Below are 16,927 nucleotides of genomic sequence, written 5' to 3' on the forward strand. Positions count from 1 at the left end.
TACCATAAAATTTTCCAAAGGCGGCAAGTTCAGCCACGATCTGTCAAGGTCCTGGATGGTTGTAATAAATCTTGTTCTTCTACTGAACCAGAAGGTGCTTTCAGGTGCTCTAGAAAGGCACATAAGTTAGCTGTGTGCTGGACTAAGTTTACGGAGATAAACATCATAGAACCAAGGTTACGAAGACTCCCTATTTGAAGAGTCGTTTTTCATATGTAGTGAGACCTATATTTGGATCCGTCTCACTGCCGTAGGAGTGATTTCTCCCATAAAGTCTTTGCCCACCATACCCCAGGATTTGATGACAGAAATCTTCTTCGGAGACATTCGTCAGTCTCGGTTAGCAGGCGGCACACAGCGTACGGACTTGCCAAAACCTAACGATCACGACAGCCGATAAGTCTCTCTTCTTCAAGACAGTATTCATGTTCGAATACTGACTCAACCACGACATGGACGAGATTGCCAACCACCCAGACGGAGATGGAGACGCCAGCTCCGTCATTGACAGCCAGCTGACATTAGCATCATCAGACCCTGAACATTGGGCCAAGAAACATTACGAAGTCTTAGAGATGCTCACGAATTACACCCCCCTCGGGACACAGGACGACACTACCCAAGTACTTCGTCTTTTTGCAGACAAACTCCCACTCAGGGGACAATTAGTTCTGCTCTCGGAGATCATGTGTTACAGACACAGTCCGGTCCAATTGAGGCAATTGCGTGACTTTCTGGTCCAGGCTATCTTGATACCTCGTATGTTATATGCTCTATCCCCGCTACGAGTCGAAGCTGACGCTTAGCTACAACTATCAAGTCAAAACTCACTCAGAGCGCAGAACGGAAGACGACATCGTGTCCTCGAGTTCCGAAGCAGACAGCCCAGATTCACTTCTCGAGCAGCTCGAGTCGTATGTCTGTGATTCAAAGTTGAGGCAGGACTGCCTCCTCCGGGACGGCGGCCAATGTGTCGTCACGAAGTATTTTGACAGGGGGTGGGTGGAAGAGAATTTCTCTGGCCAGATGATGCCTCAGGGCCGTATGAGTACCCTGGAGTGCGTTCGTATTATTCCCTTCTTGATTGGGGATTCTGACAAGCGGACGGCGAAAGAGGTAAGTAAGACCTTTCGATCTTGATAGAAAAGTCACCTTGCTGTCCTATCAACTGCTAGATGCGTCAGTATATCCGTCTCCAGTCTTTCTCCAATATCCGCCCTTTTGGGAAAGTATCCGCAGGCGTATATGAGCGAGACAGGATCGGAAAGGCATTGGCGCCATCTAGCAGTTTATGGGATACTACTAACGAAATATCAAGGCTCGCGCGAATGCAAAGACTTGGTGGGCGCTGTGGAGATACTTCCCGGAACTTGAAGGAAAAATCGGACCCGACACCATCAATCAGACTGGCAACGCGTTCACGATAAATTCAGAGGTCCATTGCGATTTCGGGTATTTCGATTTCGGGTTCGAGCAGCAACATGGTTCGGTAAGTCATCATCATCGTCTTTGTCAAACGCTTGAATCGCAACTGAACCCTTGTAGACTACGAAATACGACATTCGCTGGTCTTGCGCATGGAATCCCGCCTACGGCCTGTTCAAGAACTACCCCGAATCAGTAGAATTCACTTCTAAGGACCCCAGAGTCGCGCTGCCAGACCCAGTCTTCTTAGACGTGCATTTTCGAGTTGGCGATATACTTAATGTAAGACCTCTCTCTGCTCTATTCATATTTCCCGCTAAACTGTTTTACGTAGGAGTTCCAGCTCCAAAGACTCTCACTTGAATCGATTAGTCACATGAAGTTCTAGCCAAGAGGCATGAAAGTTACGTCGAGGAGGAATAATGTATATATCTCTAAGCCTCATGGCTATACCACAGCCGCATGTGGCTAACTAACACATGCCCAATCCCTACAGACTACACACGCCCTCCAGGCCAGCTCACTTCCTCGACTTTGTAATTTCAAAGAACTCCGTGACGCCCTGCACGACAGCCTCCACATTCATATTGACGAGCGGCATGCGGTCATACGAGTCCTCCTTCATAATCGCCACGAGAGCCAGGTACCGATCGACCTCGCGTAGCATGATAGGCCGCTGCGAGTCGTGCAGGACCATGCAGCTCTCGGCCCAGTTACACGCGACCTGGTCCTCGACTTTGGCATTCCAGGGCTCGGCCTCGAGACGTTTGCGCTGGCCGTCGGACCGCGGCCAGGAGCCGTAGACCTCGGTGATGTCAATGATGACGTCGATGTAGTCGGAGCAGATCTCGTACGAGGCCATGTCGGCCGTGGCGGAGTCGGTGGCGATATAAATCTTGGAGAGCACGTCAAAGAGGTAGGCCTTTTCGAAGCGGCAGGTTCGGCACAGGTTGGTGAGCATGGCCTCGAGGGTGCCGAGCTGGGGGATGAGCTTCTGGATGACCTTGGAAAAGGCCTCAAAGATGGAGTGATTATAGATGGACGTGAGGTGGAACGTGACGGGGGCGTTTTCGAAACCGTGGTCCGAGAGCTCATCCTGGATGCGAATGGTGATGTCGCGCTGAATGTCGAGCTTGTAGTCGTCCGAGAGACCGTCGACCTTGTGGATGAAGACCTCGATGTTGATGTTCGGGTAGAAGCGCTGGAGGTTTAGGACCGTGGCGTTGAGGCGGGCTACGGCTTCGAGATAGTCGTCCTGGGCGTCAATGACCCAGATGAGGGCGCCAATCTCGCCAAAGATGGCGTCCATGTCAAAGTTTGGGTTCTCAAAGAAGTCAATCTGGCCGGGGAAATCCCAGACCTGGTAGTCCATGAAGGATCTGATAAAGATAGTTAGTAAGATAGGTTGCTTTTCACATTGGCTTGGTTTGAGGCCTTACGCCATGGAGTCCTTTTGAATACGAGCTGTCGACTCCAGAAAAAGCGTCTCATTTGGCGGGAGCTTATGAAAGACGACGCTCGATATTGATGACTTGCCGCTCCTGCCATTGTAATTAGTATGCAATCCATATGAAGCACCGGCATGGAGGAATGACATACCTTCTCTGACCCATCAAAAGGAGTCTGGGCTTGCCCTTTGCAGGGGGGCCCGGAGGCATCTCTACCATCTTGCTCGCATCCTGCGGCTGCACTCCTTGACTCTGATCGTAGACACGCTGGAGTGTTAGCCTAGCTGGACTTAAACGGCCGTTTGTTCGCAAAGAGCCCCCGTAAGAAGAAACACCCAAGCCATCTACCGCTTGGGACAGCATGGAATCTATAGAACGGGGCGATTTGTTCATTTCGCAAGGGGGGGAGGGGATCGGGAAATGGTGCTGAAAGGCAACCAGCTTTCTTGGATGCATAACTCGTGTATACAGACAAGTCACGAGGGCTTGAGTGTGAGCAAGTTATAGTCTCGCCGGGCTTGTCGCAACGCTGTAGACTGCTTGCCCTTCTTTGTTTGTTGCTGTCTCGGGAAGATGGATGCCACAGACCGAGGGGACACTCGATGTTTGCGCGTAATCTTTGATGAGGTCGACCGGATCTTAAGCCTGACAACGATCCGTGACGGGAATCGAGGCGAGTCTCTCAAACGAAACTTTTGCCAGCGAGGCCCTGAAAGCTTCCGCTTCGCTGGCTGACCTGCCAGCAAACCCTCGCATCAACTCGCTTGCGGCTTCTCCAAGATATCCTAATCTGAAAAGCTTGTTTTTCTCAGACACGTCGAAAGAATACGACCGCCATCAACGGGCACACGCAGGAGAGATCTGCCGGTTCGAGGTCTGGCGCATCTTCGTAACAGAAAACGTGACTGGAAAGCAGGGGCGGAAAGTTGAGAAAAAGCTGGCGTTCATGCGGGCTCCTTTTCGAGAAGAATCATACGTCGATGCCCATGAGTGTTGAACCAGCTTTGACTCGATGCTGATCTTACTGTCGTACAGACACCACATCATCCATGACACCGTGGCTCAGCCCTTCCCGCTTGATCTGACGAGGGACAGCAACTTGACTATCCGTTCCCGCGGACGAACCATGCTGGCTCTCCTGTTGTCCGATGACCTCCCTAGCATGATCATTGAGGTGACGCAGAAGGCCGACGCGTTGCGTATGCTGACAATGTCCGAGTCGCTCAGAACTTCCATCCCGTATAAGAAGTGAATCTGTCTCCTCAAACGAGATTGGGTCTGCTATGGAGCGTTCGAACCAAGAGCCAAACCTCAGTCGGCATATCTCGGATCGTCATTTGGTTGATTCGTCTTGTATTCGGGACTCGTGTGTCGAAGCCTCACCGAGGGCGTGTGAAGGATGCATGAAAAGGCAGGGTAAAAAGAGCCACAGTAGGTTGGGCAGGGAATGAGGAACACCACATTAAGAAATTTGCAGGAACTCACTTCCATTTTCCACCAAGACTCCCCAAATTGTTTCCTTGAAGTCCTGTCGTCTTGTACACGAGACGAGCCTGCTTTGCGCCGTTGAGCAGGTCAATCGTTGTCGAGTCTCAGTCGTTGTTGGGTCGCCTCACTCCACAGCGACGGCCGCTGATAGGACCCTTTCGTTTCCCGAAATGGACTCTGACACAGGCAGGTGCGAAAATACGTGCCGCGCTCTTGCTTGGTAAAACCCCTTCCGACCCTCCGACAGTGGTTGTAGAGAAGCTGAGTAAAGAAGCCTGTTTCGTTTGGGTACGGGATGTTAAGAGAGGTTCTGGCCTATCAAAGGATGCGTGTCTGTATGCCGTGACCGTTTCCAGGTTGCATATCAGACGTGTGGAGCGGGCAAGGCGGGCGGGCGGGCGAGGCAATCGAACACTACCAAGGTATCCGTACTGCGTAAGTGGTAAGGTGGTAGGGGAGAAATGACGATGCAGGAGCAGCGATAAGATAAGGTAAACATTGAGTAGGTAGATGAGAACCCTGTGCTGAGCGCGTTTGAGTGGGCAGCGCTGGCAATTTAAGCGAGACCCCACCTTACAGCTTCCAGGGTACTAACGTACCTACCTACTTCAATCAGACTGGACTGTCACCCCATTCATCTCATCGCAAAAGGCATACTTGCTTTGCTTGCATTTACCACCACCTCAATTGACGAGTTGACGAGGTCGGTAATGAGATGTCCATACCAAAGTTCATCATACAGGTTTACAACAGGGCTTCATGATGCCCGGTAGACTCGGACAACGTCGACTGAGCAAGCATTTGCAAAACAGTCTGTCACCGAAGAAGTTATAGCACTTGATATCTCAAGTGCTATTGGCTAATTACTTGGATGCCACTGAGAAGACGAAGAACATGGTCCAAAGGAAGGTTAATGATCAGTTTGATATAATTAGTGAATGCCTAGTTTTGGCACGTACGAGCTTGATTGAGACGAGTACAGATCAGTCTGTCTCCCAATCATAACTCCTACTATTAGACAGAACAGATACGATTACAAATGATAGAATTCCAAGACTATGACTCCAGCATGCCCGAGCGGGCTGTAATGCAGAACTCCGTCTCCCTTTTTATCGATGCAATGCTCTGTTTCTTGACCTCGTCAAGTTTCCAATTTGACCACTGCTCTAGATCCGATAATGAGCACGATACAAAACAAAGAGAAAGAGGGACTTCAGTTGGGAGAGGGAAGTAGAGCCACCGTCTACGATGCTACGGTGGGCATGGGCGCGGGCGTGCTCCTTGGAGAGCGAGAGAACAGGGAAGTGACGAAGCTGCTCTTGCGCTTTGCCACCTTGGACTTCTTGAGAGATGCCGAAGTGTTGGTGGGTGCCTTCTCCACTTCCTTGATAGGCGCATCCGACTTCTCATCGGGAACCGGGGCCGTGGTCTTGTTGGCGTGGGCCTCAGGGATGGGAGGGATCGGAGGCGCGTCGGTTGCGCTGTGCGGGGGAGTAAGCTCATGAGGAGGAGGCATAACTGAATCTTTGCGAGGAGCAACAGAGTCTCTTCTAAAGTCAAAGACAGAGCCCTTCCTGCCTCCGACAATGGAGCCGTGGCGCAGAGCTGACATGGACTGCAAGCCTGTTAGTGTCTCTCATATTGACCCATGGTTTTCATAGTACGTACCTTGCCACTGATACTCTTGCGGTTGCGACCGCGGCGCTCGGCGATGGTCTCTTCCTCCTCGCCGGTCATCTCTGCAATGTGAGAAGCGGTTGTCTTGCTATTAACAGCCATGTTCTCCGCAGGGACTTCGACGAACTTGACGAATCCACGGACAGGCGCAACGCCAAGAGCTTCGTGGAGGTGCTTCTGAAGCAGAGCCGTGTTCCTCTTATTCTTGGTTACGCCGACCTCAAGCGGTAATGCGTGGATCGACATGGTGTAAGCCGGTTCAAAGGTACCTCCAAAGAGCATGCAAGCCCCGTGTTGCAGGTTGACCACGATCGAAGTCACTGGCCGCTGGTATCTAACCGACAGCTGGTATGAAAAGTCCGTGATAAAACTGAACTCGTCGTTGATCTAGGAAGATTAATTAGTTGAAATTCCCCACTCGTGGCCCGAGGAGAGCACATACAATGACGTTGGTGCGAAGCTCTGCCATTACGATGGCCTCGGCATAGGCGCGGTCCTTGATCACATTGGACTCCCTATCGCCCTGGAAAGCCTCCTCGTAGTAAGAGCTGCGGCGTTTGGCCATGTCGGCTTGCGTCTTGGACTTTCTGTTGTTGTTGTTGCGAGTATCGCCGGGCAAAGAGTGAATGACGTCTCTGGTAAGACCGTCTCCCTCGACAATAGGAGTGGGTGCGGTGGAGGGACGACGACTCATCCGTCTCTCAGCAAAAGACATACCGCCGACCTGCGAAAGACGTTTGTTCTCGGGGGTGACGGGTGGGTGAGAGTTGGTCGTGCTAGGGGTGACAGAATCCGCGGGAGGGGAAGAAGGCGGGGAGACAGGGTCAGCCATTTTCTGCGACGATGTTCGAAGGCCCGAAGCTGAGATAAAGGTGTTTCGACAGTGCTTAAGAATTGGGCTGATGTATCAGACGTGGCTGTCTGGGAACGGCGTCTTTCACTAGTAGCGGCCGTGTTAGTGTCGTCCATCGCCCATAAACCACCTAGCTCAACACGTACCGAATAGAGACCAACCGCTATCGTCGAGTGATGTTTAGCGAACTGAGCAAGTCTGGACGACTAGATTCCCCTTGGACTTGGCGTAATATGTTCAGCTGTCAAGAGTGCAGTGTAGATAGGTCGAGCGGTCGACGCGCACGGAGTCTCTCGTACTCGAGGCGGCTAGGGCTAGAAACAGTCGCCGAAAGGATGATAGAGGCGCAGAAGGTCGATGCAAAGGACCAGCCACTGATAGAAGTCGATTTGCCGATCTTACAAAATGTGGCAAGGGGACGAGACGCGCTGGGCGGAATACAGGCGGAGTTCCGAGGGTGTTTGATACGGGAAACAAACAGCTGGACGAGCGAACAAAAAGAACAGAATCCGACTGCCTGGTGACTCGGGGGACTATTATATGAGGTGAAGATGGCTGGTGCTAGCTGTTGCTGGTCGTCAGCCGGAGGAGCTATGGGGACGCGAGTCGTTGGGACGGAATCGATGCAGAGGCGGTTAGCCACCCAGAAACGCGAGGAAATGGTTGAAAACGGAAAGAGCCAAGGCCAGATGCGCACTCTACGCCTTTCTTCCCACTTGACGAAGCCCGGTTTCAACGCAAGACAGGTCGATCAGAGCGAACGGAAGGAGGAAAGATGGAGAAAGAAAGCGGGCTGGACTGAACTGGACTGGACGAAGCTTGCCCAAGCTCGCATCTTCTTTTGCCTCACTTGGATACCGGTGCTCTCTAAGTTCAGGGTGCGTTACGTAGGTAGGGCTACTTGCCTCATCTAGTACTTCGTTTGGTATGGGAAAGATTCGGTAGCAGACCGTAACTTATGTGGCCAGGTAACAAACTACTTTAACTACTCTAGAGCAAATGTGTGGGAGGGCTGCACCTCATGTTGATTGACCACGCGATGTCTGGAGGCGAGGCATGGCCGTGTTACCTAAAGCTGTCTACGGCTGGACTACAGCGTGTGTGTTGCCAGGGTTCTCCGTTGATTGCGACCGTGGAGTTTGGACGTGGGTGGCACACGACATGAACAACCTGGAAACCCGCAATCATCCTACCGTGCCTTCGTTCATTCATACCTTACCTCTGCCATTCTCGGCAGTGTTGCCCGCTGCAGCCCTCAACTTATCAAGCTACATGTCTGCGACACGAGAGATTGCTTGGGATTCCGCAGGTCTGGAGCCTTCCCGCTGCCGTCAGTGCTAATGTGGCATGGGCCAGAGACATGGTCAAAGGCAGTCTGGATACCACAGATTCAGGGTTCAGTACACGAGGGCCGCTCTGGAATGTAGCAGCGCCTAAATCGGTCTACGGTACGTCGGTAGTAGATTGTGGTGCCTGAGATATCGGTAGACGAGAGCGAGAAGGGTAAGGTCAAAGGCACGGCGCAGCCAGCTGCTCGGCCAGCCGCATCATGGACTGTGCGACATCCGGAAAACGCTGACAAGAGAGGGGGGGAAGAAGTTGTCTTGTTTGCTGATTTCGCGTGGTTTGTGGGGGGAGGGGGGGCAAGTCTGCTTCCTCTGGGCTCTGGAGCCGTCTGGACTGGCTGGGCACGCTCACGGTTGGAGGACTGGTCCGAAGTAGTCGAGTCCGTCACGTCCGTCTGGCTCCATCCTTCGGTCCTGCTTGCGCCGTCCTGACAGGAACGAGGCCGGGTCAAAGGCGAATAAGTCAATACAATGGAGCCAGTGATTAATAACAGGCGAGTGTGTTTCTGCTGGGGTCGACGGAGTTGGTAAAGATTGGACGGAATGCCTATGTTTCCGGGTAGTCTAAAACATGGGAAATGGAAAGCCATTGGCAGTGATGAGTGGGCACTGGGAGCAAACCACCTACCTTACCTTAGGTAGGTGGAGGTGCAGGTGCAGGTGCAGATATGCCAGGGTACGTACCGGAGAAAAGATGAGAGGTGGGTCACGCTAAGGATGGGGTTATGAGCAGAATTCACGGCCACTTTCTGTTAGTCGAGGGCCAAAGCGGCGCTCATTTTGATTCTCCCATGTTCATCCCAAGTCCGCAAGTCCAACTTCACCAAGCACACTGCACGCGCTGTGCTTTCGGGCCAATCGTTCCGCGTCGACCTGTCGCCCGGCAGCCCCTAGCCGCCCTAGCCGTGGTCGTCAGTCCTGCGTCTAACTTGGTGTAGCGACTCCCGAGTCCCACGACCCTTCGCTCGGTTGGGCTGTCTCTCGAGTCTTTGGTGGCTTGAAGGCGTCTCACTGAAACTCAAAGATAGGGGACAAGCTCTCTTCAAGATAGGAGGATGGTTTCCAGCGCCCAAGGGACTTGCTGTAGTTTATCAAGGGGTTCAAGCTGTCTGAGCGAGACTTCACCTTGACTCTTTTACCGACAAGATTATAAGCTTGAAACTCGTTCGCCTATGGCCCAAACCCTTGCTTGCTACTTTGCGTAGACTCGAAGATTACATGGACAAGTAGCAACAAAAATCTAGATGCCGATATCCTCAGAGGAGCGGCTAAGCATACCGTGCCGGAGCCGGGGCGGCCAGCTCCATCGACCCTTATCCACTCCAGTGCAGTAGCACTTCGTCCGCAAACGGTCATAATCGAGGAACTTCTCAGGTTTCACCAACTTAGATTCACGTTGAGGATACACCTGCGTCAGCGGACACTCGAGTGGCGGCTCGTAGATCCCCTGGTGGCTGCAAGCTTCAAGCTGCTAGACCTCGGTGAATACCGCATGCAGCCTTCGATCGAGGAGCATAGCTGCTAAAAGGATGAAAATCGGATCAAACCCTGAGTTGGTACCGGCAAGTCGAGAAGCGCCCTTCACCTCTGCAGACGAGGGACGCGAAATTTTCAGAAAACATTGAATAATTGGATACCTACGTTGATACGTGACGTAGTTGGCTCCCACCTCTGCTACTACTACACATCCTTGACGCCTGATTACAAGAATGGAAATCTTCCGTTTCCGGCTCCCTCTTTATTCCCTCGACCCAACCTGTGGATACATAGCAGACGACGACCGTTGACCCAGGTCTCTTGGACGAACACTCAGCCGCTCTTCTCAGTGGTGATCGCCCTCGACGTCGCGGACTGATGAAGGCGCCGGGCTGCCAGACTTGCGCTGCTCCAGTACCACTCTATTGGACTTGCTCATGTTCCGCTCGAGCATCATCTGATAGCCGCCCATTCCCACGATGATGGCCTCGATCGGGATCAGCAGGATGGACAGGTAGAGGCCCGCTTTGCTTTGCTTGCAGAGGGTGCCGAAATGCGGCCTCGTCATCATCACAACATCGGACCAGCGGCAGCTCCAGCTCTGTAGTGTGTCGACCGTGATCGACGCGTTGACGCTGTAGAAGAAGGACATGGCAATGATCGATGCCACCAATCCAACCGATGGGGCGGCCACTGCCAATGAGTTGTGGATGAGAGTTTGACCACGCAGCTTTTTGATGTCAGTCTGAGCTTACTCCGCAGAGGTACGATGTCAAAAAGCAGACCTGACTTACACTTTGAACTCGACTGAAGAGGAGAGAGACGAGATTGATGATTATGAGAATGGAGCTCCCAACCACGAGCGCGACTGTTGGACGCAAGTCAAAGGCGTCCGGCCACAGCGGAAGCATGAAGCCGGCTGGTACATGGGTGGCATCGTAGACAGCCAAGGCATCTGCTGATGTACCAAGGATGGTGATGCCCATGAGAAGGGCCACAGCCGTCAAGCTGACTCTTGCAGTATCGACTGTCTTGAGAAGACGTGGGTGAGAAGGGTAGTGAGCGTCATCAGAATCGACCTCAAAGTTTGAGGTTTGCGTGACGTTCTTGAGATCGGAAGACATGGCTAAAGAGAAAGTCGTGAAATATTGTCGTAAAATGAGGTGTATTACAATGCAGAATGACTAGACGTAATGTAAGAAACGATCTCCAGGAAAGAAAATACGTAAGAAAAGAGAAAGCAGGATGGCAGTCAGGCAGTTGTGTGGTTTTCCAGTATCACAGACCTACGAAAGTGCGATCATGAAGCGTACATATACAACCTCTCTATAGCCTGGATACGCGCCGTGTGCCGTGTCTAGGCACGGCACGTAATCTTGAACACACATGGGGAAAGAAAGGTAATGTCCAAAATTATCGTGACGAGCGTTGCGCCGATGCAAGACAGCCGCGCTTGCGACATCTCAGGGCTCTAAGAGAGGCGATCACCGGGCACCCTTGAACAGCCGGTGAGCTTCACATTGGTCAGAAGCCCGCAGATGCCGGTCCCATTGGCGGTCATCCCCAGCGCTTAAAATGGTGGGAAGGCCATGGAGGAGGCCAATGATAAGGTGCAGATAACCTCGTTTTGAAAATCGAAACAAGAACGCTTATTCGCTGACCAGGATGTGACCACAATCGAGGTTGCTGCAAGTCAGTGATAATAGAATGAGATTTTGGTGTTGGAGGTTCTTATTTGCCGCCGCCATGAGAAGGAATCCGAGGATTAAGCTCACGTCAAGCGGGAAGAGTGGAGATGAAATGCACTCCCGGCATCCTTGATCCAGGCCAGGCGACTTCCCTTAGGTAAGCTTCTGTTGTTTTCACCTGATGAGCGGGAAGTGCCGTGGGGAAAATGGAGTCATCACGTGATACCCTTCTTTCCTACTCCATTGACAACTGGTTAGCTGCGTCACCAGCTGGCGAGTCAAGTTAACCTTATGCATCTCCATAAGGTAGGTTGGTACGGCTTACCATCCACTCCATCCCACGCCGACGCCGACGAAAAAGAAACGCGCTCCTTCGTATCTGCAAAACCAATATACAACTTCGCCAGCTGGATTTCACGAAAAGCTGCCCAACTTGAGCGTCAGATTGTGAAGCGTGCTGTTGGTCTCTCTTCTTGAGGCCTGATGACATATACGGACACGGAACTACAAGGTTGCGGAGTACGGGCACGGAGTTTGGACGAGACAACTGGTGGTCACTGCGACGTTGTCCGACATGCTCGTTCCTGAAGGCTGGATTGCGATGAACTCTCCATGACCACGAGTGTGTCTCATCTCTGAGCTGCGACATGCAGCATACTGCTCAGCCAATGGCGTTTCCACCTTCCGAGAGCGTTGGTAATGATTCCACATCACCAGGGGCGTCTGGATGACAGGGTATCAGACCCCTCCACGAAAGGATGAGCTAAGCAAGCAATTGTATCCGTACATACAACAAGAAGAACTGCAGGCTTGCAGATGAGGCTGTACCAATCTTGCAGCCGGCTGCGGTGATCAAACTGATGTTGGGGCTGTCAAAACTCTGCAGCCATCAATAAGCCGGCATGTCGGACTAGAAATGACGACTACCTACAGCGGCCCCTAGACACGGATAGCGGCCATTGTATGATACTAGAGAGCATTGATCCGAACTCCATGTCTGTTTATAGCCGGCACACGAAGCTCTTTGCGGCACCAGCCTCGTCCCAAGGTCTTTCACAGGTAGGTAAGACGAACGTGTCTTTGGGCCCAGTCCGGCCTAGTTCTTGGCCTCCACTGCAAGAGACATTGGCGTCCGCCGGGTAGGGCCGACTGCTCCGCATGTCAACAATTGTCTGCACTAGCCCGCGGGCCATTAACGGACAAAGTAGCGGGCCAGCGGCCGAACCTAGCTGATACCCCAGCTCGTCCAGGGTGTCAGAACAGTTTGGATAGACTAGCGAACCAGTCTTCAGTTGGCGAACGACGAACTTGGCAGACGTGACTGCACATCGGCGGGAAGCGAGAGTTTAGGTGCTTGGCTCTCAACGTCCACCGGGTGTGGAATGTCGAGCAAGCCATCGTCAGCACATTAGCGAAAGCCAAAGGTCTCAAGGTTGCCAACAACAGCACTATGGCTACCGTACTCAGCTGGCTACTGCAAGTATTGGCCCAGGACTCGGAGTTCGGCAGCCAGAGACTGTGGGGTGACGGTTCGCCAATTCAAGTCGGCTACGAAGTGACAGGTCGAATCGCCGACTCAAGTCTCACCGTGGCGCCACGGGGATTCACTGCGGCACGGCTCCCAAGTCCATCCCTCTGGGTTTGGGTGTCCCAGATGCTCGGGTTGACTCCTGTTGCACCATCAAGACGCATTGCAGCAGGTCAGTCAGTCGTTGATCCATGTCCCGCATGGCAGACGCGATATTTTTTTCTGCCTCTTTGTGCGAATTGCAGAGTATCATTGGGTTTTGACAGGCGACATTGTCCTCCTTGCAGCAGGGTTTCTCTGAATGTCATCCAATACAGCAACTTTAAAAGTCCGGACCAGGACGGGACTACGTACTCCGCTTCAGCTGAGATTGTCTATAGCCAAGCGAGGGATACGACGCTTGAGAACCACTCAAATTCAATGGTTCGTCAGAAAGGCCCTGGTTCAGCACACAGACACACAGACTACAGCATAAGCAGACTGCAGCGACCACCGAGACATCCCCTGTCCAGACCCCTGACCCCTGGCTCAGCCCAACTGACTGGAACCAACCAGGCGCTCATCACCCGTCATTGCATTCTAATGATCTACAGACCAACTTACGGCCGGGCCGGTCGAATTCCTTTCTTTCGACTTCCGGGAGGACCAAACAGGCACACAAAACTCAGGAAAACAGGTAACAGCGGACGGGAATCCTGATTGCCCACAGAGGTGCTAACCAGGCCCAGCAAGCCCTCCTTGTCTATCCGCAGCATATTCACATGTGCCTGATGGGTCCGGCCCATCACAATGCGCACCGCTTTGGCTTTCCTAGCAGCGCTCCCGCAGATCTGCACCCTTTGGCCCGAATTCGAGACTCCCAAGGCTTCTACATTTCACCTGCATTGCAGAGAACCTCTCACACTCTTCTCACATTGAGATTAACGAGTATCCCATCTTCAAGGGTACATCGAACGTCATTGGCTCGAATACGGCTGAATATCATTGTAATTGCGAGAGTCCCGAAGTCATGGCTCAGTGTCAATACCTCTGCAGTTCTATCGTGCAGACGGATGTTGACCATCCCTTAGATCGGCACCCCGCCCTCGAACTTCCCGACCACTTTGACAATTGACTACGGAGTACGGAGTACTCTGTCACCGATGACACTCTAACTGCAATGGGAGAAATGACCGTCAGAATCCTGCGAGCAGCAGTGCGAACACCCCTGGTCGCCCCGACCCAAAGCCTCGGGTTCTGGGCCGCCACACTTTCTTCCCTGACACACATATGCAGTCTGGGGGGTGTGTTCGTCAAGTGGTCATGAATCACGAAAAAGATGGTATGCACATAGCTTTCCCTCCTACCCCAGTGTTGTGAGGAGAACCGGGGCTGGGTATTTGTCAAAGAAGTCTAATGATGTCTCGGGTCGCTTTGGACCTTGTGGGACGCAGCCTGGCAGGCATATCCTTTATCCTTTGTATCGTTTGCCCGGGATAGCGCTGGTACCCGCGGCGTCGCGGCCGATATAATAACCACTCACGCTTGCCACCCCTCCAACAACCTGTCGTCGTGTCCCGCACTGGCCTAACAAACACATCCGTTCGTTTCTCGGCATCCATTCTCACATTGCGGGACTTCGACGTTGCAAAACCATTCTCCTAGTCTCGCGCCAGGCCTCGCTTCATACAGATCATGTCAACCATCACGATAACCTCCGCTCCAAGAACGCGAATAACCGGCTGCCCCGCGCAAGCGATACCACCTCAGTCCTTAACCCAATTTGTACGTTTTAGATTCGTCGATCTCCCGTATAGCCCGTAGCCGCGCCCAGCTCCGTTGACCGAAGACATCACAGCATCCCTTCCCAAGGCTGCCCGTAGAACTCCGCCTCAAGATCTGGAACCTCAACCTCCCACCACCGCGGGTTGTGCCCATCCGGTGCGGTGCCAAGTCTCTCTCCTTCGCCTCCCACGCCCAGTCACCAAGGCCCTCGTCGAGTGGGTGTACCTCGTACACAGCCGTACCCACCAACCTCCACGCCTGCCATGAATCCCGCCTTGAGGCCCTCAAGTCGTACCACCTCAGCTTCGGCATGACGCGCAACCCGGGCCAAATCTTCTTCGACAAGGCCCATGATGTCCTCTACTTTGGCGCCCGCGACGGCTACATGGCCTCCGAGGCGCAATTTCGCACAGTCATGGCCCTCTGCGATCCCGAAGACATCTCACAAGTGCGCCGCCTTGCCATCAACGACTCGCTCTTCTGGGTCGACACAATGTACCAGTCCATGAGCGCCGCCAACCTAACGGTGGAGGTCCTCAAGCAGATCCGCGCGCGAATGCCCAAGCTGGAAGAGCTCGTCTTCGTGCCGCGGGACGAAAACCCCGTCTACAACGACGAGGTTGAGCTAGTGCCTGCGAATTCGAACGGCGTGCTCGAGCAGCAGATGGCGAGGCAAATGGAGGCGGCGATGAAGGCCGTTTGCGACTTATTTCCGGACTGGACACCGCCGCGGTGGTGTATTATGGCTCTCGGGTCGACGTAGCCCTCCCGGGATCACTTCGAATGATGGGGCTTTTAACGGACCAGCGTATTCAACCCCGGTTCTCTTCTGTAAGGCAAGGCGTCGATAAAACGCCCGCCTTTTTCATGGGCAGGGAGGTGGGTCTGCCACGAGCATGAACTTCAAGACTTTGTATTGGGCTGGTCAGACTGCATTTCAAGATACCCCTTTTGTCTTTTCTGCTGTTTAAGCGTCATGGAACACTAGCAATGTATTGCGAAGAAATTGTTTAAGCTTTGTATTGATAGGGAGCATTTACGAGCCATGTGGGTGATATTTTCCAACCATGTAAAGCGGGAATAAGGGATGTTTTTCAGTTCTTTCATCGCACAGAGACGACTGTGATTGATTTTTGCCTTCCTCGTCGCCATTGAAGAAAATGGCTGGGGAACCCATATTTGTGGTCTTATTAGAGATTGTCTTTTGAACGAGTTTTGCTGCTGAACAACTACACGCTCGAGGAAGTGGAATGCAAGAGAAACGCATGTGAAAACCAATGGACATCATATTCAACATGACTTCCATCCCCTAACCATCCCGCTCAAAATATTCGACTCACCTTGCCATACTAGCTAGCCTGATGTACGTCGGACAGAACCTCGGAGTTTTAAGCATGCCATCATGCTCAAATGTTGTGTGATGTGAGGGGACCAACACAGAGATGGCCGTCCCGTATATTGCTGAGACAAAGACGCAAGGAGTGGCGTGATGTCTGAATCTCTGTCCGAAAGTTGAGCCCGGATTAGGATAATGCTCGCGACCACTTCGATTGGTTCCCTTATGGGCCTAGTAGGGCGTGACTTCGGAATTTCCGAACTGGTAGCTTTGGAAGGTTGTATGAGAAGCACTTAAACTCGCGTCTTGGGCATGGATGTGAATTTACTTTCATTGTTTTATGATGTCTGTTTGAAGCAAACGGCATACGCGTAAGGTAGGCCATGTATGTCAGGCTATTAAATCAACGGATATTTATCTAGATACAGTGACCACAATACACTCATGAGATGGGTAAAGTCGCTTTCCGACACGGGGTCCTTGGTTTTTTCTCCCACGCTCTCTTTATGTGCTGTATCGAGAGGAGGATTCTATTATCCAGGGCAGTGGTGTATTTGGGCATTCCTTGTTGTAGATCAAATACATGGGTTTGGATCAAAAGAACGCCGTTCGGATCTATGGGTGTACCATGAGAATGGCATAGAATCTTGCAAGCAACGTCGCGGATCTAGCTGAACCCGCGAGATGTGACGGACAATTCTTGGCCTCCAATCTGGAATTTGCGGCAGTGGTTTCGTGCCCAGTCTGCGCAAGAACTCAAGCAATCGCACATCATTCCTAGATCTTCTTGGAACCCGGGCATGATATCTGTCCACTGCAGTGGATCGTGAATACCATCAATGCCAGAAGCAGTACTTAAAGGAGGTTAGTTTTTCATACCACACGCCGTGGCCAAGAC

General features: G+C 52.4%; 4 protein-coding genes across 4 annotated transcripts; 1 reads left to right on the forward strand and 3 right to left on the reverse strand.

Annotated features, from left to right (window-relative positions):
* Positions 1-1,882: 1,882 nt before the first annotated feature.
* HER10_EVM0006594 (gtr1 g domain containing protein) lies at positions 1,883-4,874 on the reverse strand. The gene is made up of 4 exons (XM_035476176.1): positions 4,359-4,874; positions 3,025-3,125; positions 2,865-2,966; positions 1,883-2,804 (listed from the first exon to the last, which is right to left on the reverse strand). Exons 1-4 carry the CDS (start codon positions 4,362-4,364, stop codon positions 1,946-1,948), a joined length of 1,068 nt encoding a protein of 355 aa, XP_035336137.1. The 5' UTR covers positions 4,365-4,874; the 3' UTR covers positions 1,883-1,945.
* A 93-nt stretch (positions 4,875-4,967) lies between these two features.
* Positions 4,968-7,871, reverse strand: HER10_EVM0003938 (macrophage migration inhibitory factor). Its single transcript, XM_035473599.1, has 3 exons — positions 6,481-7,871; positions 6,030-6,425; positions 4,968-5,976 (listed from the first exon to the last, which is right to left on the reverse strand). Exons 1-3 carry the CDS (start codon positions 6,868-6,870, stop codon positions 5,605-5,607), a joined length of 1,158 nt encoding a protein of 385 aa, XP_035335887.1. The 5' UTR covers positions 6,871-7,871; the 3' UTR covers positions 4,968-5,604.
* A 1,810-nt stretch (positions 7,872-9,681) lies between these two features.
* On the reverse strand, positions 9,682-11,400 carry HER10_EVM0011318 (uncharacterized protein). The gene is made up of 2 exons (XM_035480753.1): positions 10,508-11,400; positions 9,682-10,443 (listed from the first exon to the last, which is right to left on the reverse strand). Exons 1-2 carry the CDS (start codon positions 10,835-10,837, stop codon positions 10,060-10,062), a joined length of 714 nt encoding a protein of 237 aa, XP_035336564.1. The 5' UTR covers positions 10,838-11,400; the 3' UTR covers positions 9,682-10,059.
* A 2,199-nt stretch (positions 11,401-13,599) lies between these two features.
* On the forward strand, positions 13,600-15,953 carry HER10_EVM0013007 (uncharacterized protein). Its single transcript, XM_035482379.1, has 2 exons — positions 13,600-14,693; positions 14,767-15,953. The coding sequence occupies exons 1-2, from the start codon at positions 14,604-14,606 to the stop codon at positions 15,454-15,456; spliced, it is 780 nt and encodes a 259-aa protein (XP_035336717.1). The 5' UTR covers positions 13,600-14,603; the 3' UTR covers positions 15,457-15,953.
* The last annotated feature ends 974 nt before the right edge of the window (positions 15,954-16,927 follow it).

This window comes from Colletotrichum scovillei, assembly GCF_011075155.1.
Source record: "Colletotrichum scovillei strain TJNH1 chromosome Unknown Contig00003, whole genome shotgun sequence".
In the NCBI taxonomy this organism is placed as follows: Eukaryota; Fungi; Ascomycota; class Sordariomycetes; order Glomerellales; family Glomerellaceae; genus Colletotrichum; species Colletotrichum scovillei.